We start from the raw sequence: 23,956 nt of genomic DNA, 5'->3' as shown, positions 1-23,956 counted from the left end.
TAACATATGATCGGCACTTCGAACATATTTCTTTGAAAGGCCTATTGTAAATGATCTGTAAACTTCTGAATGTTATGAATACTCGAAAATGATGTATACAATAACGACACCCTGAATATTTGTACGTTCCACATTGCAATTTAGACAAATGTTAACGTGTTAAATGTAGTAGCTATTCATAAAATTATACAACATATAAATTTCATGTTAAATACATATATTACATGAAACATTTTCTTCCATAATAGGAACACGTTTGAATGCGAAAATCCAAGTATCTAGAAACGAAATATTTATGACTTACGTCACGTTCATAATTACAGAATAATTAACGTCGACGGTCAGTAGCGTGCTACACCGATCTACACAAATCATAAATTAGCAACGGAAGTAGAAACACTATAAAATTTACCGCGCGAACTGTTCAATAGAGTAACCAAATGAAAACGTGTCGCGACGCTGGCTTCGATTTGGCTTGGTTAGATTATGATCAGACTTAGAAGTACATATTATTAATATATTCCCCGGTGCTTGCACAAGGTTCGATCGTATTCCGTTAGGGTCTGATTCCATTTACAAGTACTGCTGTTGTTTTGTCGAAGGACTCGGGACAGGATTCGAACGTGTCTCGCGAAGGTTCGATACTACATATGCACTTGCGATACGTTTGATCCCATCGCTAATCGTTATGTCATGCTCGTGAACGACGGGAGTACTATCGCTTATAAATAAATACAAGATCGCACGACGAAACGTCGAATCGTCGAAGCGGATTCGAAGTTGTTGCGCGCTTCGAGACGGTTTGTCCGCAATTCGTTGTGGCGAAGCAGACTTCCGGGACTTTAGTGCTCGAATGGCCGACGTCAAGGTTGTCTTTTCTGTCAAACGGGATCGTTTCCACGATGAGTGAAATCATGTAAACGTTCACGGGTGCTTCGTTAAAGATCGTACGAACGTTGTTAGATCGGTGGAAGGATCGAAGTGTGGGGTGTGTCCGTGGTTTTGATGAACGGTAACGCGAGGAGAGGCACCGGTGTCACCGCAAAATTTTGGATTCATCGTGAGGGTAATCCCTGTTATTCGCTGGGGGTGCAGCTAAAAGCGAGCGAATAAAAATTAAATCGTAACGACAGGGAAAACCGAAGGCACGATTCTCGGTCCGGTCGAGAATGAATTTCAGATGATTGACCGAAACGTACGACTGGCGATTCGACATTATGAATTCGAGTTAGTATGCTTTTCAACGACGCGACGTTGTGTCAAACTTTGGCACGCGCGAATCCTTGCTTTGCATTCCGGCTGCGAGCCTGCCGAATCGTTCTCCAATCGAGTCCCAACGAATTCATGCTGATAAATCGCGAGGGTGACGCTCGATCTTTTAGGGAATAAACAGTTGAAATCCTTCTCCCCATTGTTTTGCATCGAATTCGTTACTCAAATGGTACTGCGAGGCTACTAAAAATAAACGATTAAATTATACGTTACAGATATAGCATGCAAAGTGCAATCACTCGTGAGAAATACATTCCTCCTTTGATTCTCTGTTATTCCATAAATAGAATGCAAATGTTGCGTATCTTTGGTGCGTGCAAAGAGCTTCGTTAGTTTTATCATTATGTTTATAGTACAGTTACGTGTAACATCGATCGGATGCTTGTTTCTTTATGTATCTAATATTTAGTTTGTATTATAATTATTTATTGTATCCAAGGTAAATACACGAAGCTTTGTACATGCATATAATTAATAGATAATATTCACACGTGTGTATTATAGATATAGTTATGGAGGATAGTATGAGTGTTAAGTCAATGGAATCAGTGGCAACAAGCGACGAATATGTGTTTGTAAACGACAGAGGCAATGGAAAACAACAACAAGCTGTACTTGAATTACCAATGTTAAAAATTGCTAATAACGGTAACCTGGAAGATCTTCAAAAGAATCTTCGCGAGGTTTGCATACATTACTCCCGCTGATGATTGCAGAGGCTCTAATCTTTTTTATCTTCATTGTTAATTATGTGTTGGTAAATGTTTAAGCAACTGATAAAAATCATAGGTGTTATCAGAAGACTCAAAAATGGAAAGTAACGAGTATAAAATTGTAAGCAGCGTACAACAAAATCAACCAAAGACAAAAAATGTGGGATTCAGTAAATTTTACGATACAAGTTCTTGTATAGTTTCATCTGAGAAACAAGACATTATGAAACCAGAAGATTTTATCGATGAAGGTATAGATTACTGCTATTTTTTCCTTTAAAAAACTAAACTCTAACTACAAAAGACAGACTCAAACTGCTATTTACACTACAATGAAAAAATCCTTAGCTCATGTCCAACAAGAGTGTACTATTTTCAATGGTGTGACTTACTTGGGATCAACAGCAATAAATGCACCAAAATCAGAGTGTGAAATACAGCTCAACATGAACATACTAAATGAAGAACAGTCCCTTAATTTAGGAATCAAAGTATCTGTTTCTGTACCTAGTAGTTCTCAAGGTTCTGTTGTGTATGTATAATTATCGAAAACTAACGCAAATTGTTGAATAATTGTAATGCATTAAGTGTCATTGCTTTGTGTGATACAGTTTGTACGATGCTGGTACACAACAGCCAATTGCACGTTACGAGGTGCAACGAATTTTGTTTTATGCTCGCGGTGAAAATACTGGAGCGTGCGCGGCTTGTTTTGCTTTTACATGGTCTCATGGGGACACATTGGAATCTGCCATTTATCAGTGTCATGTTTTTCGATGTGACATACCGGAAGCGGTATGTTTAACTTGTAATCTAAACGATGGTCGTTTCAAAATGCAATCAACATACGGTGGTTTTAATCTATTACAGGTGGGACAAGTCTCTGCTTGTTTTTCCAAAGCGTTTCACAGAATACCGCGATCGATGACTAATTCTTTAACAGGGAGCGATTTTAATGGCTTTAACAATGGAAGCGAAAAAACGAATTCTCGAGTATTTATTTTCGAAGTGACGATGGAAATAAAGGAGGAAGATGGAAAAGGGAGCTTCAGTACAGTCCCTAAGGACAGAAATTGTTTTAAACTCCGAAGTAATATACCTAAACAAGTATGTTTAAGTATTCAGCAAGTATCTAGTAAGGAAGGCGGAATTACGCTTGAACTTGAAAGGTGCTTCGGTGTTCTTGTTAGCCCCGGTCGCAACGTTAAACACAGCGATATGAGACTGCTTGAAATGGTAATATAAAAATACATTGTAGTTTTTTAACGTGGTTTTTAACATTGAAATGTTTTCAGCAAATCAATGCTGGCCCATTAGTACAAGATAAACAGTGTTACAATATGTGTGGGCTTTGGGATCCCGCAGATCCAGCTTTGGAAACACTTAATGTAGAGACTCCCAGGGAAGGGAAGATTTTCATAACAGTTGCCGTCGATTTAGTAATACATTGTATTCGGGAACCCGTGAGATTTATAATAGAGACGTCGGTTAAAGTGTTTCCACAGAATGAGAGGTTTTGGTACTTTAACAAACGAAGCCTTGTACAACAATTTTATCTCAATTCAAAAGAAGTAAGAAGATACACGATAGTTTCGCATTCGTACGAACGGTGTCTGCTCTACGTATCTAAATTATTAACTTCTAGATAATATCCGGGGATGGGACGGAAGTTCATTACGAAGTACAAAGTATAGAAACCTCGGGAGAGTTAGACAGAAACAGATTGAACCTTGCTCTGAATTTAGCATCACTGATTCGATCACCGTCGTTAACTAGTATCGATACTCTCACGCCCAAAGAAGAAATAGATTCAGGTTTAAAAAAAAGTTTCAAATTTCTTGTATCTATGTTAACATGTTCGCTGCTGTGTCCGCACACGCTGTCGTCGTTTTATTTTCGAATATTTTAATTTCTCACTGTAAAAGTCGTAAGTGTATCGGCAAAATGTCCCAGTGTTGATGGTATTTCGCTTGGTTCACAGGGAAAAGCAAAAACTTGTAAGCATGGAAAACAGCGCCACGTGCAGAGAAGGGGCTGACACGAAGGCTCGGCAGCGAACGTGTTAACAGACAGAAATTATGAGTGCACTAATTGTACCTTTACAATGTTACATAGATGGAGATGAACCAATGTTAAGCGGTACAGGTGAAGTGTCGAAGGATTGTTCTGCAGATGAACTAGCTAATTGGGCAGAAGTTCTGGTTAGTTGGTTAGTTAACGAACAACGCCCAAAGCTTCTTATAAAGCTTACGAAACAAGGCATTCCGGAAGCTCTGCGCGGCGAAGTATGGCAACGTTTGAGCAATTGCGATAATTCGAAAGAAATGATGGATAAATATAGAACTTTAATTACCAAGGTAAGTTGAAATAATGTACGAAGTAGTAAGTATATTTTAATATAATAATCGTGTTAATGGCGCATCTATAGGAAAGCAGTTGCGAGAGCGTTATTTTAAGAGACATTAATAGAACATTTCCTGCCCACGACTATTTCAAAGAAACTGGCGGTTTAGGACAAGATTCTTTGTACAGAATAAGTAAAGCGTACGCGGTGTACGACGAAGAAGTCGGATATTGTCAGGGACTTAGCTTTTTAGTTGCTAGTCTACTACTTCACGTAAGTTATTGTCATCTAGTTTGTTACGTTTGTAGGGAACATACCTATAGTCACAATACATTAGGGCGTTGAAAGACAAGAAAAACGTTAAGTGTTTCTTGTAGATGCCGGAAGAACAAGCTTTCTGTGTCTTGGTTAAATTAATGTACGACTACGGTTTAAGAGATTTGTATAAGGATAGATTCGACAATCTCCATATGCGATTTTATCAGCTTAACAGATTAATAGAGGTAGGCAACACGTTCCCCATTCGATGCTGTGTAATTACGGTATTCGGTAACTTGTAACCACTATCGATTTTTTAGGATCAATTGCCAGAACTGTACAAACATTTCTGTGACCGTGGCGTGGAAACACACATGTTCGCTGCACAATGGTTTTTAACTTTGTTTACAGCCAGATTTCCACTTTATCTCGTTTTCCACATTCTGGACGTCTTCTTTTTGCAAGGACTCGATACGTTGTTTCAAGTCGCTCTGGCGTTGTTAATGGTAAGCCTTCGAACATATATCCGTAATTTATTATTTTTTTTTGCATAGAAAATGCAACTGGAAAAAGAAACTGTTTTCTTTAGTTATGCAAAAAGGAACTGCTTCAGTTGGATTTTGAGAGTATATTGAAATACTTTCGGGTGCATTTGCCGAAACGTTGTCGCAATGAAGAAGTGTCGCGCTACGTTATGAAGTTAGCCTGCTCGGTTACGTTAAAGAAACTGAAGAAATATGAAGCAGAATTTATAACGTTAAAAGGTAACTTCATATTTTATGTTTGAACACACACTCACTAATGCCGCTGTACATCTGAAAAATCCTTTGACACCACGGAGGGCAGTATTGTCTTAAGTGCATGTGCAGTTTGCATAAGAACGTGAAGACATTGTCAGGTGGTTGTAAATTTATTTATGTTACACTGAAGCTTCACGCGATCAAAGCTTCGTTTGCTGTTTTTGAATCTCAAGTTTGTAAACACCGAACTCGACCGAACACTTACTCTCTCGACATTGTGTGCTTTTACTGGGAGTTAACTCACGCGATCCGTTCGCGGATAGAAAGCAGAATATACCAAATAACTTACGGTTTCGATTCGTCCCGATTGCTTTTTCAATTAAGTCGTAACCATTTACTGACTATTAAATAATGAAGAAGAGTACGCATTACATTTATTTCAGCAAATGCGTTGCTAGTTTTTGTTATGTAGTTTGTATGCATGACACGATTTTGTGCTTGTATAACAAAGCATAAATTGTGTCTTTCTAGTCTCACGAAGGAACAACCATAATTTACCTTCGCGAAAATCATTCAGTATACAAATGAATTAGTTTACTCTGTAGTTGAGAAATAATTTATTGCACAATACAGGTGGTGGTTGACCGCTATAAAATTCTGAACATTTTGCGAATGTTGGAATTCTATAGCAGAATGTAATTTGCAATAAAATGAAAAAAGAATGAAATTATTATATTATTGGTAACACCACTGAATGAAATTCAACATTATTCGATAGTGATTGATAAAGTTTTCTACACATTATTTTATGTGCTACCGAGCAAATTTATTTTTGCCTTCGCACGTGATATATTTCATTCGATCTCTTACGATTAATTTCGTCATTTCTTGGACATTGTTAGTCTTAGCGGTGACACATGCGGTGCATACGGTGCTGATAAAACCGCGAATTCAGTGATAACCGTGTACGAGTATGAGATTTCAACCAATTGACGAATATTAACATATATATATATATATTTTTGTGTTATCGTCGTGTATTTTTACCGGTGTTCATTTCTCTTAAGCCTCGTTAAACAGGAAAAGTATTTATTGCAACTAGACGTAGCAATTGCAACCAATAAGAAAACATTCATCGGTTTAAACTCAATTAGCTGAAGTCTCAGAGCTGTTATTGTACAAATACTCACCGTATAGAATAAATGCAATTCTTTTCGTTGATTGGTTGTGTTACGCTTAAGTTGTCGCAACTGCTAACTTAGCATAGAATTAATAGCATCGCTTTTTGTTCTAGACAAAAAGCATCACCTTCTGAACGTTGCGTTCAGTGTATATCTTTGTTCTCGATCAGATTTCTTTATTGAACTTATTTATTTTGTAATATTTGTAAATTCCTATATGATTCTATGTTGTGTGTATAATAAAATATTTTCTTGCCTACTCGGCCGCACATTGCTTTGTACACTGTCTTGTATTGACTTTTTTTTTTTATATATACATATACCCAAGATTATTTATTATTTCTTTATTGGAAATAAATCGTCCGTTTAGAATATCGTTTTTCAGTTTTTGTCAATTTACCTGTGTTCAACCCTGTCCCTCGATACTCTTTGGTTTTACTTCCTTGCTTCAGTTGAAAATGCATGCAAATACGGTAGTTGTACGAAAGTACGAAACGCTTATAGCTTTTTTTTTTTTTTATTTTTTTTTTCATTTTACTAACTACTAACTGTTTTGTAAGGATTTCCAAAAAGTTTCTATCGGGGGGGCTAACACTGTTTCCACATAAACGCAAATATTATCCAAATGCTTGATAAAGGGAGTTTGTTTAGAATGGCTGTCGGGACTGGCGGGAATTGTACAGAAACGTTTCAGCGTTAGCTGGTAATTTACATCGTTGTTTAGTAACGAATCAATTTATATTTACGTCGCACGGCCACTTTCTCGTAATCCGAACGTGTTCAAATTTCATTTATCAGCGCCTGTTACATACACATTTGTACGCTGTAGCAGGTAACAAACGTATCTAAACAGCTGTGCCAGCAGTTTAAAATTGGCCATGGTATGTTTTGCACAAAGGGAGTGCGTGGTGGGACATTGGTATCTGCTTTCATAAGATATCGCACGTTCGCCAGTAACGTTGATGTTATCCGTTTTTAACATTTCATTGTCGTCACGATGAGCCATACTGTAAAGGCATCGATAAAGAGTAAGCAAGTACCACTAGAATTGTTGCGTATCTTGAAACATCATAATATTCTATTCAATAAAGTAACGATACTAATGCAATCATTTCTATGCAGTTGGTATAGATACACACGATTATATAAACCTGTTTTATACATTTTACTTTGTTTATGTCGTGCTGTATCTTGATGCAAACTGAATATTAATGCGTAATATATGTGTTTATCATATAGAAGCACAAGAGAACGCGGATGAGTACAGTAACGAGGTGGAACAACTACGGGGCACGGTAGCCAGGAACGAGGAGGAGAAACAGAGATTAGAAGCCGAGCTCGTTCAAGTTAAAGAGATGCTACAACGAGAAGTAGCCAGAGCAGACGCGGAGAGTCGACGCAGTACCGTAATTATTGCTGATTACAAACAGGTATACACGGATAAACAGTTGTTCTCGCGTAATTGAATTACTTTATCTCATAAAGCTACTTTCAGATCTGCCAACGTTTGGAGGATGACTATAACGCTGCGAAAACAACGCTCAGCGAATTACGGGTAAGCAGTGAACCCTAACTTCGAGCCCCTAAACTCTCATACGAAGTTTTCATGGAACAAAAATACTGTACTTTACAGTCCAAGGTCTCAAAGTGCGATCAATGTAGAAGTTTCATTGCGGACTCGTCCAACATACTGGCAGACATTTCACATCCTCTGGAGAACCGGATAGATCCTATGCTGCACAGAGTACAGGAGAGGGTACGCGAATTGGAACTAGAACTGGCCCAAACGAAGCTGGCCCACGTCGAGGCCGAATGCAGAAACCAGGTACGCAAATGTCCTATTAGTACAAGGTATGCTTATATATGTGTGTTTGGCCATTTTAATGGGAGATTCTAGAAGCCAAAACAAGACGAAAATCAAGAATACCAATTTGTCGATAGAGGTTTCATTAAAAAGTTATTAACGAAGCCTCGATGAACAAATTGGTATTCTTGATTTTCGTCTTGTTTTGGTCCCTAGAATCTCCCACTAAAATTTTTCCTAAAGGTAGCCAAACACCCTGTATTGATGATCCAAACTAGAACTTCTGTTCTATACGAAAATACATCTCATTTAATAAAACTATGTCCTCAACTTTTTTGCTTCTTTTGGCGAGTGCTGTATGTACCTAAAGCTCGGACCATCAATTTTAAGCATACCTAGTACGCAGTGATTTTCTATGGAAGCTCTGATTACATGTTCGACCTCGTTTCACAGGATTTGACGCATCAGTTGCACGCGACTGCCTCTGAATTGCAAGCGGCAAGAAACAGCTGGCCGTGGCTGAGCAAAACTCTGTCCAGCATAAAAGAAGCGGCGAATAAGAGGGAAGCTATGGCGCCTCCTTCATTGATGAAGGATTTAAGGCGGGACAGCGCGCCCGTAGGCGAAATGCATCACTTGATACATTCCCGCAGTCGCGAGACTCGCGAAAATCTAAAGAAAGTTGTGTGATGCAGCAAGTCCCTCGATTCGAGCGCGTACGTGTACTTACGGGTACGCGATAAAACGTACGTTGAATCGGAAGGGCAAACTCATGACCATGATATTAAAAAGACAGGCTGGGTCTACGTTTCAAAGTAACGGTTATTTTTAACCAGGCAGAATATGGCGGGAGAACGTCGTACTTTACAGGTGACTTATTTCAGACGCGAAACCGAATAAGCAATTTACATCCACGACAAACACGTAGAGTAATTATACTTGATCCGTTAAGAACACGCGTGCTCGACATACTTATCGTCGGATCACCAAGGTGCACCGCCGTGCGACGCGTGCTTTTAGCAAAGGCAGCTTTATCCTAACGACACTGATATTCGATTTTGAGATACGTCTTGTTCAAGATTTTGTTACTTTTCGAATATACTCATTTTTACCAGAACTTTCGCGGCGCGGAAGTTGGTCGTTATCGTTAAAGAAAAAGTTTTTGTTTATTTCTTTTGCGCTTCAGCGAAGTTTTAGGGAGTCCTATCGATTATGCAAGTAGGACACATTACGATAACACGAAGGAAATCACACGATAGACGTTAGCGATAAGTACACTACGTTTTGTATGAAACTAGTCTAAGATGTGAACGATAGAAGTGCTATAGAATTCTACACTGTACATACACGATACTCTCAGGCACTTAACGAACACGACAGGCTGCAGAAATCGGGGATTCCATGTTTGATGGGTCGCGAGGCGTCTGCAGTTTCATTTACTTTTTTGTACCGATTCATTGCGACATTCCAATGTAACGCGAGTACGTTTTCTTTTTTTCTTTATTCGAGTACCCCTGATACTTCAAGCCAGATTAAAAAAAGACGTTTCCAAGACGCCTTGAACTAACTCTTTAAATCGCCACGAGTAACGTTTAGCCATTAACGAGCTCACGAGAACAGAGGAAACATTTCCGTTTAATTTTTATACAAATTCTCTCGCTATCTCACAACGTTGATAACAAACGATTAATCGATGTTTTATAGATATGGTAACAACGGGTACGAAGTAACGTAACGTAAGACACGTAATCGTCTTTTGTCACACGAAACATACATATCTTTTTGTCACTCGTTCTTCCGCGAACTTTGGTTATGTGAATTAACGAGATTTGAAGATACTCGAAAGCACATTTAACTTGCCATTTGCGTTTCGACGGAGGGCCATAAATTACATTAAGGCACTAATCGTGATCGGAACTTAATTGGATACTCCATGAACACACTTTTGTTACGCGAAGAACGAAAAAAGAAAAAAAACACCCGTGAATGCTCGAAAGCACATTTTTAGGTTATAAATTAGCAATTAGTGCCATTTGTTCGACGAAGCTACGCGCGTTAATTTCTTTCGAATTGCTGGCAACGTGAACCGTCTTGTATGGTCCACAATGTCAGCGGTTTCATATATGTTATGCCATTATCTTTCATCGTAATGTTTACGGAAGAGACGTGGCGACGATAATTTTTTTTTTTCCATAATTTATTTTTGATATTTAATTGGATTCTCGTTTAAATAATATTTGTCGAATAATATATACAGGATCGAGAGTGAAAATTACGATCGCTCTAGAAATTCATACAATAGTTAAGCAATAGTCCTGCATCTTATACGAAACAAACGATATACTTTTCTGTAAATACTAAAAAGAATATATCTATACGGATAAATTACTAACAGGTCATGTAAATGATTTAGAATTACTACGTATATATCACTGTACACCTTGTAATGTCATTCCACTATTATTGAAATAAAGAAGAATATCGTATCTGTCTAATTCGGCGCCTGGACATCTTTAGGTTAAGAACACATTCGGAACAACCCTGTTCGATTTGGAAGATACATTTATTTTATTTGTCCAAGTTCGGTGTACCGTGGAAACGGAACGATATGCAGAGTTTCAGTCTTAGATAGATTTTCCAACGTACAATGCAAAACCTTCATCATAAATTAATGTAATAGTTTATTTAAATAGGGGTAATTGGGCGAACATACGAAAAAACGTAACGTATCGATAAACTTCGTAAGCCATACACACAGGTAAAACAGCACCTCACAAATCTTACGATGCTTAAGTAAACAACATGACGAGGAAGTCTTGAAAATCGTAAGAAAATATATGTATATATCTTTTTCAAATTCGACACCTTAATGCTTCGAGTGGTAACAAGCGGATCTTATTAATAGTATACAACCGCGTACAGGTATTATTGGTACTGAAACACAGTTTCGATTTTACCAGAGACGTTAATTCATCGATAGATGGGATGCAAAGACAACCTCAACGAGAAAAGTACAGAAATAAAAGAAGATTAAAAAAAAAAAAAAAACAATTCATTCCTTTTGAAAAACAAAAAGTAGAAAAAAAAAATATCTTTTTCTCGACTTTGCAATGCTTCGCAATACTTACGATAATACTCAATCATTGCTCTTCGTAATAGTATACTGGAGTTTACGTATTAAAGAAACAAAACAAAAAACACGTTCATGTAACGAACAGAATGTGAAAAATAGTAAATAAATACTGTCCACAAAGTATTACTCTCACATTGCTATTCGCAGACTCGTAAACATGAGTACGATATGTGGAATCATCTAGATAATAATTATTTCAATAGTATCACGTGTCACCTGTAGTCCACCGATCGCTTCCGCTATCACTGCGCGAACCGTTTTCGCTATCCGTCGTCACTGTTGTTCTCGACTTCTATCTCATTGTTTTCTAAATCGATATCTCCTTCTTCGGAACTACTATCGAAGCCTTCGTCGTGCTCTGCGTTGGCGTACCTGACGTCGCCTCCTACTTGTACAGAAAATTAAATACAATGTCAGTGTCCTAACAGAGTTAGATATATTAAAAATACTAGCAAGAATGATCAATTACTATGTATCCCATCTGGAAACCTCGCTTCTCTACGATCCCTGATTTGCATTTCAACGTCGATAGGGTTGGCCATGTCGAGGATTCTTAACAACCAGATTGGAAAATCATTTTCCATCGCGTAAATGTCGTTCTCGTTTTCGAGATCGTTTTCTAGCACGTCGATCAACAACAGGTCTTCTAATTCGTCGTTTAATTCCACAGCTATCATGTTATTGCCCTCGCCGTCTCTGTTGTTGTTCACCAGATCGCCATTTTCAACCTCAACCGGTTCGAGGACTCCGAGTCTCGGCGCTTCTGCTATACTCGGTGGTTCGGAATCGGATATGTGATCTTGCGCTATGCTCGATAAGTCATATTCCGGCGTCATATCTTGAGCGGAGGCAGAGTTTGGGTATCCGGAGTCCATTACTTCGGGGGACCTGCTGTTTGGCGGCGTTTCCACAGCTTCCGGCGAGGAAGGTTTTGCCTCGATGTTCTCCAGTATCTCTAAATCGTTAGGACTCGCATCTTTGCATTTCAATTCACGATCTTTTACGCTACGCTCGGCTGGTTCATCGTGTTTCGATACTGACGTAGATTGAACGCGGCTTGCATCTTCGTCGTAAGCGTTAGACACAAGAATTATACTCTTTAAATTGCTAACATCTTTGGCATGGTTGCAAGAAATTTTGGTACTATCTACAGGCTCACGAATATCCTTTTGCGATACAAATTTCGTTTCAGTCTTTGCGCCGTCGCCTCCGCGAACTAACTCAACGCTGGTTTCTGGTCGAGCGATTACTTCTTGCTCGGCCAACTGAAATTTCGTATCACAATTTATCGATTGAATATCATTTGGGTTTATTGCAGCAGTTTCGTTTTGTTCGATCGTAGTAAACATTGCGCTTCCGTCCTTACTACGAGACTCCGTTAAATATAGCTGTTTCGACGTTTGTTTGTCATCGTTGAACGAACAAGTTAACGTTGACGCGTCGCTATCGGTAAGCGTACTGTCGTTAGAATGATCCACCACATCGTTCCCGCGATCTATCCCGTACACAGGATTCTGTTTTTCGTTGCATCGCATATTTATTGCGTTACAGCTAACGGTTGACATTGCACATACATCGACATCGGTATTACTTTGCAAAGACGCGTCGTTAATACCCTCTAATGAATTATTGCTACTAAGTCTTGTTAGTTGAAGTTGCTTGAATGTGCTTAACGAATTGCTATTGTTCCTTTGTTCGCTATGATCAAGGGACCTTCGCTTTTTACCTGTGGTATTTACCTTTACATCGATTTTCGGAGAACTCGTAAATTGTGGCTGACTATCTATCGTAACACTATTAAAAGACATGCTGTTGTTTAATAGTACTCTATCTTCTCTTGGAATGTTACCGTCTTCTTGAACACTTTGCGTTCGATCCGTACTGGAACACCTCCCACTTGCGTCTGCGTTACTATTTACATTCTTAGAATCAGAATCTTCGCTTTTTTTATACGACGTATTTAAATATATGCTACATAAGCTATTAGAAACATCTTTTATATTACCTTTATCATCATTTGCATCCGAAATCGTATCTTTCGATGCGTCTGATTGATCGAGCGTGTTGTTTAACATCCAGTAACCGCTCATGCTTTCGTTACATAGACTATCGTCCTTTAAATGTTGGCCCATTTTAACAGTTTGCAAGAGGTATGGCTCGGGTGAAGTAGACGCGCGCGAAACGGACATGTGTTCCTGAAAATCTAACATACGATTGAGTTTTTGTGCGGTCTTTGACACTGCGCCGTCTTGCGCGCTCAAATCGATAGACGAATCTTTCGTGTCTTCCAAATTCATACCAAGAGAAGCATCAGACAACACCACCGATTGATTTAAATCTGGTGGAACGTTATGGTCCAACGATAAATCGTTTGAATCGTCTATGCTCATACGATCAACCTTACTTGAAAGCGAGGGTTTTGCATCTAGATTTCTTCTGCTACTGGTTTCGATATATTTTTCTAAAATCTCAAAATCTTTCGTCGTGTCTGTGATATTATCTAGTAACATGTTCTCTCCATCGAAAAGATATGTATTGTTTTCCGCGACAGAATTATTCTGTGGGATAATAATACTTGGTTCTTCGTCCCAGTTCTCGTTATTCCAATCTTCCGAAGACAGATTTTCTTCCCAAAGTCTGGAAGAGTTTTCAGGCGGACCGGGGTCTCTGTCCCAGTCATCTTCGCCCGTGACAGAAGAATCATTAGACCAAAGTTCGTTTTCTACGTTATTGTAATCGGAAAATGTGGAATGCGGCGGCACTTGTATAACTGGTCCAAATTCACGGTTTACAACTGACCAACCAGCTTCTTCTAAGATTGTTCTTAATATATCTATTGAAATGTGAAATGATTTTAACATTTCCCATAATTTTTTCAATGGCACCTCTTCGTCCATGTTACAATCTTGAAACGATAAGTGTCGTATATAATATGTGGCCTCATCAAGGATCTTTTGTTCGTCCGAACGATTATCCACGTGAAATGGATACTCGTGTCTGGCAACAGTTTTAAATAAACCTTCTATGCCTAAATTACAGCTATCTTTTTCGCTAAGGCGATGAAATACTGCCATTTGAGTACAACATCCTAAGTGTTCTGTACCATCTGGCCCTTTACAAACACCATGGAAAGTTACTACGTAATCTGGGTATCTTAAAACGATATTTTCAGCCCTGTTAATAAAATTATATATTTAATATAGTCTTCTATACCTAAAGTTCTCAGATGCAACTAATTACTATTTACCAATCTTGAAACTGTTGCCTAGTCCATTCAAACTTATGATCATGATGTCTGAATCCAGAAAAATTTGGAAACAGTACATTGAAATCAGCGTTTGGTGTTGTTATAATTGCCACCTTCGGCTTTATAAACCCAAAAATATTGTAAGGAAGGTCGTTTAAAGTATCTGGATACAAATGCTCGATCCTGAAGCATCAATATATTTGTTGTACCTTCCATAGAAAAATATTTCTACTTTAGTTTTCAAATAGAAAACTAAAGCCAATAATATAATAACTTTTCTATGTTAAAATAGTGACTCACAATTCTATACAAATCACAGCATCTGTCTTTTCTAATTTTTTGTCATTATGAGTAACACTACCTTCGCATACTTCGATTACAAGGGGTGATGTCCTGGTATGTACATATTCAGAGATCAATGGAACACTCTTATCTTCGTGTGCTTCTAACAATGATCTGTCAATATCTACACATAGCACTTCCTCTATACCATCGGTATTCTTTAGATAGACCAAAAAATTAAGATCTGCGCATCCAAAGTCAACGACCTATATGAAAAAAATTTTTACGAAAACAATACAGACTATACAGATCGAAATCTGATTTCCACTATGATACAATCGGAACGACCTTAACACTAGGTTTACGGACACTCGTTGCTCATATTTTTATTGTAATTCGCTCTGTTAACAGTTACATTAAAATGCAATTGTTCTTTTAATTAGAGTATATATTCATATCATTACATCAATTAAATCCAACATAAATTGCTAACACATAATATTTATGAGTTCTGTAACATTAGATTTAGAATTTTAATGCGCCAAATTGACGTATTTCGTAAACCTAGCGTTAATAAGTGGCAAAGTTTTTTACGGTTTTTCACAAAACATCTTGTGCAATCGATAAAATTATATGCTTTGTACACAAATGATTCCTGAACATTTGGAAACGATAACAAAATTCGCGAATTCGAAATGTTATCGATAACAAAAAGTATCTGCGCGGCAATCTAATCGGCGAAGGATAGTAATGGTGAACTAAGGTACCTTGCGTAATGTTCCTCGATACTTTGAACTGTTGAGTACATCACTCACGGCAGTGTATCTTTGCACGTACGCAGGCGGGAAGAATCTTATAGGTTTCTTGTTGTCGTCATACTGAGGTGCTTCAGGGTCAACCATCAGATAAATTCTCTCAGAAATTTCGAATGGTTTCTCTGGATCCATCACGGCATCATCCACAGCCTTTTGTTTCTTGACACCGTAATTTTGATACACAAACTTTCCGAGAAGATAAAGTATGTGGAATACCACGATGATCATGTCAGTAACGAAAATTAATAATACTTTTTTGTAATTGCCGATCAGTCTTCAACAACGCATTCCGGTTAACACTCCGTTGTGCGTAGTAGCGGCCATGTTGTTTTGTTTTGATGAGCCGCGATCCACGAGTTCCCGATTGGCTCGAGCCTTTCGAAACGAGCCAATCAGGTAACAATACTATGGGAATATCAACATTCTCTCTATTTACTTTAATTTTTGTCGTTTTAAGGAAATATAGACGTGAAAATTGCATCTCTGCTTACACAAACTAATGCACGAGTGATTATTCGCGAATTCCGCACATCGGACAGCTTCGGTGAATCGAGAAAGATGGCGTGTCGTGAGCATTTCTTTGTTGCTCTTGAAACGTCCCTAGTTCGATTTGGCGGCAAACTGCGTACAATCTTAACCGATTTGCCTAAGATCAGCTTAATACATTAGGGCAATGTATTCTAAATATTGTCGTGACACGACGTACTTAACTCTTAAGTTCTCAATCTTCGATCCTCAAGACTTCATTCCGTAGCCCAGATTTATGACTTACAACATCGACGAATGGTTTCTCGATATCTTGATACTTCTTTTCTTCATGTTCCACATCAGTCGGATGCGAGTCTACATAAAATCCAGACATTAGTCCTTTATTAGTTTTATATTGATATTTTAATCCAATTGTTCAAAACAAACCAAATTGGAGACTTTGAATGATAATTTATATCTACACTAAGTTTACTAAGTAGAGATCTGTCGACGTCTGTGACGATTATGGAGTCGAGAATTTCTAGTATTCGCGGTGCCTGAAACTCGAAAAGGGGAATGAGCCACGCGACAGGTTAGCATTATAATTTATTTAAGATTTAATAATAATTAAAATAATAATGCAGTAATTATTGATATCGGTAGCAGTCTACTAATTTCCTAAGAAAGCGACGGTATACACGTTACAATGTTTTACATAAATTAAAATAACGATCGACTTTCTTTGCGCGCCAATTCGCGGCGTCTGTCACGTGTATACTTGCACAGATGCGAACCGATGCGATCGGGACTCCATAACGATTCGCGCGTGTCGTTCACGATGCTCGTTCTTCCGTTTCATCATCGATAGTAGACTCAAGTACACATTTTTTTCATATAATATTTCATATACATATATATACACACATATATATATATATATTTATATATATATATATTTATATATTTATATGCACTTTTATTTATAAGTATATGCATTTATAAGCGTGCAAATATATTATGCACGAGATCTCTCGGTGGCTGTTATGCAGCCTACAGGAACATAAAACTCGATTCTCTATCGTTAAAATTTATTATTCTCGCTAACGCGACCTATCTACATGATAATCTTGCAGAATTTCGAGGATTCCTTAACTTAGTTAAAATATTACATACGGGTTTCTTTCGTCTTATTTACAAAAGAACTTGCCAGTTGTTTTTTTTCTTTTTTCTATTTTCTTGTTGTTGTTGTTTAAATATAATATATGTTTTCTCGTTACTCTGTTTTATTTCAAAAAGTGGGGATTGTCGATAGCTTCCTTGTACCATTTTCCATTCGAGAACGCGCGCATCAGGAATCGAAAACCATTCACCTCGAACGGAACGCGGAAATAGAAAACGTTCTATCGTAGTTTTAAAATTAAGAACAGGTACCCGCAAGAAGAATTTTCCTCGCCCCGATAGAACGACGCGAAAAATTAAACGACGCGTGCGGAATTATGCATATCTTCCTCTCTCTCTCACACACACACACACAAACACACACACTCTCTCTCTCTCTCGTACCGATAAATAAAAGAGTACGCTCGTGCACGTACATTATCGTACACGACGTGTAGAACGATCGAAAAATATCGTTACGCTACTGAGTGACTCGTGTCCCGCGAATAAATGTAATTGCATCGGAAGAGACTCTTGTAAATTTCGAAAAATAATCCGCGTTATTGAATATTCTATAAATGCATCGTATATATAAATATTGATTATCTCCAGTTCGGATGTTCATTCCACTGGGCTAGCCGGAACAATAACACTCTGACCAAACCGTTAGTCACGTAAAATGAACGATCGAAGGTTTTTGCAACTGTTTAAATAAATTAATTCAATGCACGGAACGTGCTTCTAATGCGATTGTTTTATAATAGAAAACAAAACTCTGAAATAAATAATTTCCATTAGTCTGAATGGAAGATTTCGCCGGCGGTCGCTTGGGCGAGGGTTCGCAGCTTTGCTGTAAAATGTTAGTTGCTCCGATTAGTCCAGACGAATCGGTGAGCAAGTACGCAACAGAATCTCGATAGAAAAGTGAAGAGTGACACGTTCCTCTGCGACGAAGAACGCGCGTGATGTGTCCGTTGAACGTTATAGGAAAGAACACGCTCGAAAGGATAGCGTTTCGCATTTGATGCATCGAGGACATTTTTCTTTCGCGCGTAGAGAAGCGCGTAGGCGGCGAAAAGATTTACACGGAGCGATTACACGCAGGATGGACCGTTTAAACAGGACCGCTTAAATATTTCAGTTGCTTATAACTATTCAGGATGAGCCGCACTGCGTCTTTCAGAAACCATTACGGATGGCGACAAATTATTCCATTAGTTTCGACTGGGAGAAAGGGTTAATTTAAAATTCAACTGTACGATAATTAAATATCTCATTGACACTTAAAATATTTGGTTAAAATTACTCTTACGTACGAGCATTGTAAATCTTATAGAGATATACGTGTTGGGTTATTCCTGGGAAACATTTTAACGGGAGATTCTAGAGGCCAAAATAAGACGAAAATGAAGGATACTAATTTGTTGATGGAGGCTTCGTTAAAAAGTTATAGATATATTTCCGGCCACATAGTATATTTTCGGTAATGAATTTTTTTCTCGAAAGTACGTAGGATTTCGAAGGTAGGTCTATTCACCAAAAATGATTATAATTGACCCCCGTAACCGAAAATAATTTTTTTAGAATGATTTGACATTTTTCAATTTTGTCGAAAAGTTTCACACCTCGAATTTTTTTCTCGAAAGTGAGTAGGATTTCGAGGGTATGTCTATTAACCAAAAATGATTATAATTAACCCCTGCAACCGAAAATAATTTTCCCAGAACGATTTGAAATTTAATGTATCTTTTTAATAACTTTTTAAGGAAGCCTCAATCAAGAAATTGATATTCTTGATTTTCGTCTTATTTCGGCCTCTAGAATCTCCCGTTAAAATTTTTCCCAGTGGTGGAAGAACACCCTGTATAGAAGTTTATGTTGATCACAGAGCATTGTTTATAATTTTAATACTTATCTTCGCAATTTAGAAAAGCGTACCGTAAAAACTAATAGGAAGTAAAAGGGATTCCGTCGCTATCCTCAACAGTCATCCAAACAAGTACCATTTTACAAGGTAAATCTTCAAGAAGTTATGCACAGTTCCCTGAAATAATTCCGTCGTGTGTTCATATGCAACCGAGACATTTGTATGTTCCCGTTTGAACGGTCCCCGGGTCGGTTTGTATATAGCGTTCAGAAAAATTGAGCTGAGTCCTGTTCGACGATGCGACAGCGCACATAAGATCTTTCCCCATTTTACATACGTTGTACACACTTCACTCGGACACTGAGCGTTGCGTCGATCGACCATCGATCGTGTAACGGTCGTAATTGACAAAATGGGAACCATGGAAACGGTAAAGCTCTGGGTGCCATCGCGTGCGCGCAAACATGGCGTCGAGATGGAAACAAGAGAGAAACGGTATATATATATATATTACCGCGTAACTCGCCGTATTAGAGAAAATAACACGAATGCTCGTGGCGAGAAACGCGACAGAAATGTTGATTGTACAATTTGGCAACGCGGTTTCGTGATCGACGCTGAGTTACGCTCGCGCGTAAGGCAGAGACGGGCACGAGGACAGGAAACAATCTAGCGAAGATTTCACGCTGTCCACGCCGCTGGGGATTCCCTCGATCGTCCTCCGCGTCCCCCCTCCTCGTGCCCCTGGCCACCACGTTTCGCGCCATCTTCGATCGCGACAATTACTATCACTAATAACAACCGTGCTCGTATTACAATAGAATCATTATATATATCACAAGTGGCTGAAAATCGTCCACGCGTAACGCGCGATTGCGTGAGGTTTCCTTCTAATTTTATTCTCGAGACACTACAGTAAATATCACATGGAGCGATGAGAATTTCAATTAAATACACCGCCGCGACGACGATCCCGTCCCGCGCAAGAGCGAAGCAGTTTATAATCAGCGTTGGTCGATCGTGATCGCCGGATTCGAACGCAAAAAAAAAAAAAATATAACAAATAAATTCCTACAATATACTTTCAGGAGGTACGGGCTCGCTCAGGCGTAAGACTGATCCAACGATATAGCGATCTTGTTCCCCTTCTCGACCCAATTCCTCAGACGTCCCCTCAGCTCCTCCAGGCTCTTCGACTTCGCTTTGTTTATCCTCTTGTACTTCACGTCTTTCGGCTTCGTGACTGATCTGTGATTGCTCATTACCCTGTTGTACGTGACCTGCAACCGACCAAAGCGTAGGAACGTTATTTACTAATCGATGTAAACGCTATTTGATCTACTAGCGATTGTTGTGTGTTTGTTATCGAGGAAAATGCAGAATTCATTTCTGTTTCTGACAAGGAATGCTTTTTAGGTGTCCGCCTACGATTGTTCTGAATTTTGGATATGTTTTAAAGGGCCGAAAAATAAGATATACGTATGTAGAATCGCCTCCCATGATCGCCATCAGAGGGGCTGTGTTCTCACAAGCGCTCGACCAATTCCTCGATTGTTATATACTGGGTGTTTGGCCACACCTGGCAAAAATTTGAATGGGGGATTCTAGAGGCCAAAATAACACGAAAATTAAGAATACTAATTTGTTGATGGAGGCTTCGTTAAAAAGTTATTAACGTTTAAAGTTCCGCCCGTACTGAATTTTTTTCTTGAAAATGTGTAGGATTTCGGGGGTATGTGTAATGACCAAAAATTATTGTAATCGACTCCTGCAACCGAAAATAATTTTTTTAGAACGATTTGAAAAAATTTCTTTTCGCTGAAAAATTTCAGCACCTATCCCCTGTCGATTTTTCTTAAAAATTCCTTTTTCATTTTTAGTAATTTTGTTTGACGCCCTACAGAAAAGTTGTCTAATACTTTTTTGTAGGTACCCATGAGCTCTACTTTAGAAAAAAGTTTCATTGAAATATATTCACTATTGTAGGAGTTATGGCTGTTCGAAGATTGGACCATTTTTATGGGGTTTTCCTAACTTTACGGGGTTAAGCAGCAACTTTTCGAATATTTTTATAATTTCTATATATTCTACACTAAAATACGCGTCGTTTGCTTTTTTGAACATTAAAATCGTCCAATCCGTTCAAAAGTTATGATGTTTTAAAGATTCGCATGAAAATTCGGGCAGAGATTTCTGGCCTGAAATTATGTTTTCGGTGAGGAATTTTTTTCTCGAAAGTGCGTAGGATTTCGGGGGTATGTGTAATGATCAAAAACGATTATAATCGACTCCTGCAACCGAAAATAATTTTTTCAGAACGATTTGAAATTTTTTAATTTTGTCGAAAAATTTCATCCATTCTCGAATTTTTTTCTAGAAAATACGCATAATAATAATGTTATAAACAAATTATTTCTTACAAAATTTATGACCAGCATTTATATGTACATAAAAAACCATGAAACTTTTCCTTAACACGTTCACTGCCAGATCAAAACCGTATAATATTCTGCAAAAGTAAAATTTTGATTTTAGACCATTGTAAGCTACGTAACCTAAAATTTGTTTCACTATTTATTTTTGTAAGCTCGCTAAAATTCACAAATTCGATCCAAATTTGTTCTTCCCGACGTCTTACTTAAGAATTAATTTTTCTAGTATTATAGTGGTAAATTCTGTCATCCACATATGGGTGACGTGGCAGTCAAAGTGTTAAGAAGTTTTCTTCTATCTGATCATTTTTGAGATAGCCTATTGTAGCTGAAACTTTAGGGGCTCGTTTCACCCCCTAAATATGAAAACCTAAATATAAATATAAAAAATACGTATGTATATCTTATTTTTTGTTCCTTCGAAACATATCCAAAATTCAGAAGAATCCTTTCGCAGCTGGATAACATTGTCTTGAAAAGGACCCTCAACGTTACTGAAAGCGTGCACCGGAACAGTTGCATCGAGACACTGTCGTACGGAATCAAAAGGAAAAATGCAACGGAAGACTCATCTATTATCGAGCAGGATGATTAATTAATTGCGTGTCTTGTTTGTAGGAGGGTCGAGGATAGAAGGCTGCTTACTTGCGCCTGCTGGCTTTCATCCCTCGGCCTCTCGCTGGGTGGAGAATCCGCCTCCTGTGCGAGTCTCTCGAAGCTACCGTAGAGATCTTGAAGCCTGCCCTTTCCGTTCCCCAAGTTCTTCGTTCGTCTTTCCTCGCACTCGGAGTTCTCCGTCGACTCGGACGGGTCCTGATTGTTCTCGCTGTCGCCGTCCTCCTCCACCGAGTACACCGTCTCTAGGATTTCCGGCCTCCTAAGAAATCCGTTGCACCGTCGCATCGACGAGTATTTGCTCGACGGTTCCACCGCGTCCGACACCGATCGGATCACCGTCACGTCGGTGATGTTCGAACGGAACCTGAAACCCAACGAGACAATATTTTTAAAGAAGATTCCTAGCTCGACTTCGAGGCTATCCACTGATCATAGATTGCCAAGAGATTACCAGAGACTGATTCTGTAAACGAAACCGATTGCACGAAAATCTGATCAGCTGTTACTCGCTCTATACGATTCCTTTGTTTTTGTTCTCAGTCGGAACTCGTGGAAGATGCATTAGGCACCGTAAAGCACTAAGTTGGAAACGTGCCACAGAGATCGACGATCATATTTCACGGGAGCGAAGTTGCATGTTGCAACCCTCAACAAAGTTTAAAAGCAATTTGACGCCGGCCCTTCGCGTTTTTAAACGATAACGCGTTAAAGTTTCGCGCTTCGCGAGGAGACACGATGGTTGATATTGGAAAATAATGGCAAACTACGCACTGTTTCTTTATCGATCGGAAAGCCGGCAGGAATACGCTGAGGGAGATCAGAAAACGGATCAGAGGAAAATGGACAATCGGAAAAATTATGGACGATCGAGGAGGCGAGCCAGGGATGCCACTTAATCCTGCTATCCTCGGAATACTAATAGCGGATATAGAAAGATAATCGCAGAAAGGATCGCGGAGAAGTGGAATTAATGCAGAAGAAAGAAGGATACGCTGGCAACATGGTGGTGCTAGCGAAGGCAGAGGAGGATAAAAAATTCGAGATGGAGAGATTGGACAACCTGGTCGAGAAGTAGCTTAAATATCAGTACTTTAGATTCATCTTAACACGGATAAATCTAGAGTACTGATATTCCAGACTGGTCAGAGGAAGAGGATGACTTGCAAAATGGCGGTGGAAAACGTCTGACATCGAGGAAGCGAGGGAATATTAGTATTAAAGCTGCAAGACGAATAAAACACCTGTCAGAGGATGCAAACGCAATACTCGAGAGCAAATACGGGGGGATTGGCGAAGAGGAATTTTAAAGATCACTTCGAGAGAGCACGCTGTAGTTTTTTGGCCGCCTGATAATGCTGGTCATGGCATACGGTACTTGAGATCTGGGGCTGGAGGAACGGACGAATCTATTGTGGAAAAAGTACACGATTTATCTCTGTCACATTCTTTGGAATAAATTTGTTTTTGGTATTATAATGCGTGGTTTCATTTAAAATAATATCCAAACCTTTTTTCCTATTGTTATACAGGGTGTTCGGCCACCCCTGGGGAAAACTTTAATGGGAGATTCTAGAGGTCCAAATAAGACGAAAATCAAGAATACTAATTTGTTGATGGAAGCTTC

At 38.7% G+C, this 23,956-nt stretch overlaps 3 protein-coding genes across 7 annotated transcripts in view; 1 reads left to right on the top strand and 2 right to left on the bottom strand.

The window, feature by feature from the left end:
* Positions 1 to 684: 684 nt before the first annotated feature.
* Gapcena (GTPase activating protein and centrosome-associated) lies at positions 685 to 10,807 on the top strand. The gene is made up of 17 exons (XM_076770131.1): positions 685 to 1,227; positions 1,777 to 1,955; positions 2,062 to 2,236; positions 2,334 to 2,517; positions 2,597 to 2,780; positions 2,856 to 3,221; positions 3,281 to 3,556; positions 3,631 to 3,799; positions 4,101 to 4,342; positions 4,414 to 4,602; positions 4,707 to 4,832; positions 4,908 to 5,093; positions 5,177 to 5,351; positions 7,748 to 7,938; positions 8,004 to 8,063; positions 8,142 to 8,333; positions 8,766 to 10,807. The coding sequence occupies exons 1-17, from the start codon at positions 1,218 to 1,220 to the stop codon at positions 9,000 to 9,002; spliced, it is 3,141 nt and encodes a 1,046-aa protein (XP_076626246.1). The 5' UTR covers positions 685 to 1,217; the 3' UTR covers positions 9,003 to 10,807.
* Positions 10,492 to 16,108, bottom strand: Hen1 (Hen1 methyltransferase). Of its 3 annotated transcripts, none has more exons than XM_076770128.1 (5): positions 15,742 to 16,108; positions 14,993 to 15,240; positions 14,693 to 14,875; positions 11,915 to 14,619; positions 10,492 to 11,833 (listed from the first exon to the last, which is right to left on the bottom strand). In XM_076770128.1, exons 1-5 carry the CDS (start codon positions 16,015 to 16,017, stop codon positions 11,709 to 11,711), a joined length of 3,537 nt encoding a protein of 1,178 aa, XP_076626243.1. In that variant the 5' UTR covers positions 16,018 to 16,108; the 3' UTR covers positions 10,492 to 11,708. The 3 variants fall into 3 exon arrangements, with proteins under 3 accessions (XP_076626243.1, XP_076626244.1, XP_076626245.1); XM_076770129.1 differs by having other exon boundaries at positions 10,492 to 11,830; XM_076770130.1 differs by lacking the exon at positions 15,742 to 16,108 and having other exon boundaries at positions 15,054 to 15,185.
* Positions 16,109 to 16,850: 742 nt separating this feature from the next.
* The window catches only part of LOC143344464 (uncharacterized), a 177,540-nt gene continuing 170,434 nt past the window's right edge, over positions 16,851 to 23,956 (bottom strand). For all 3 annotated transcript variants that reach the window (XM_076770551.1, XM_076770552.1, XM_076770553.1), the window contains 2 exons: positions 22,360 to 22,696; positions 16,851 to 20,562 (listed from right to left, as the gene is read on the bottom strand). In XM_076770551.1, coding sequence (XP_076626666.1) covers positions 20,386 to 20,562; positions 22,360 to 22,696 — 514 coding nt within the window. In that variant the 3' untranslated portion in view covers positions 16,851 to 20,385. The remainder of the gene's footprint in view (positions 20,563 to 22,359; positions 22,697 to 23,956) is intronic.

Source organism: Colletes latitarsis, chromosome 8, assembly GCF_051014445.1.
Source record: "Colletes latitarsis isolate SP2378_abdomen chromosome 8, iyColLati1, whole genome shotgun sequence".
In the NCBI taxonomy this organism is placed as follows: domain Eukaryota; kingdom Metazoa; phylum Arthropoda; class Insecta; order Hymenoptera; family Colletidae; genus Colletes; species Colletes latitarsis.
This window is presented reverse-complemented; position numbering and strand designations above follow the sequence as displayed.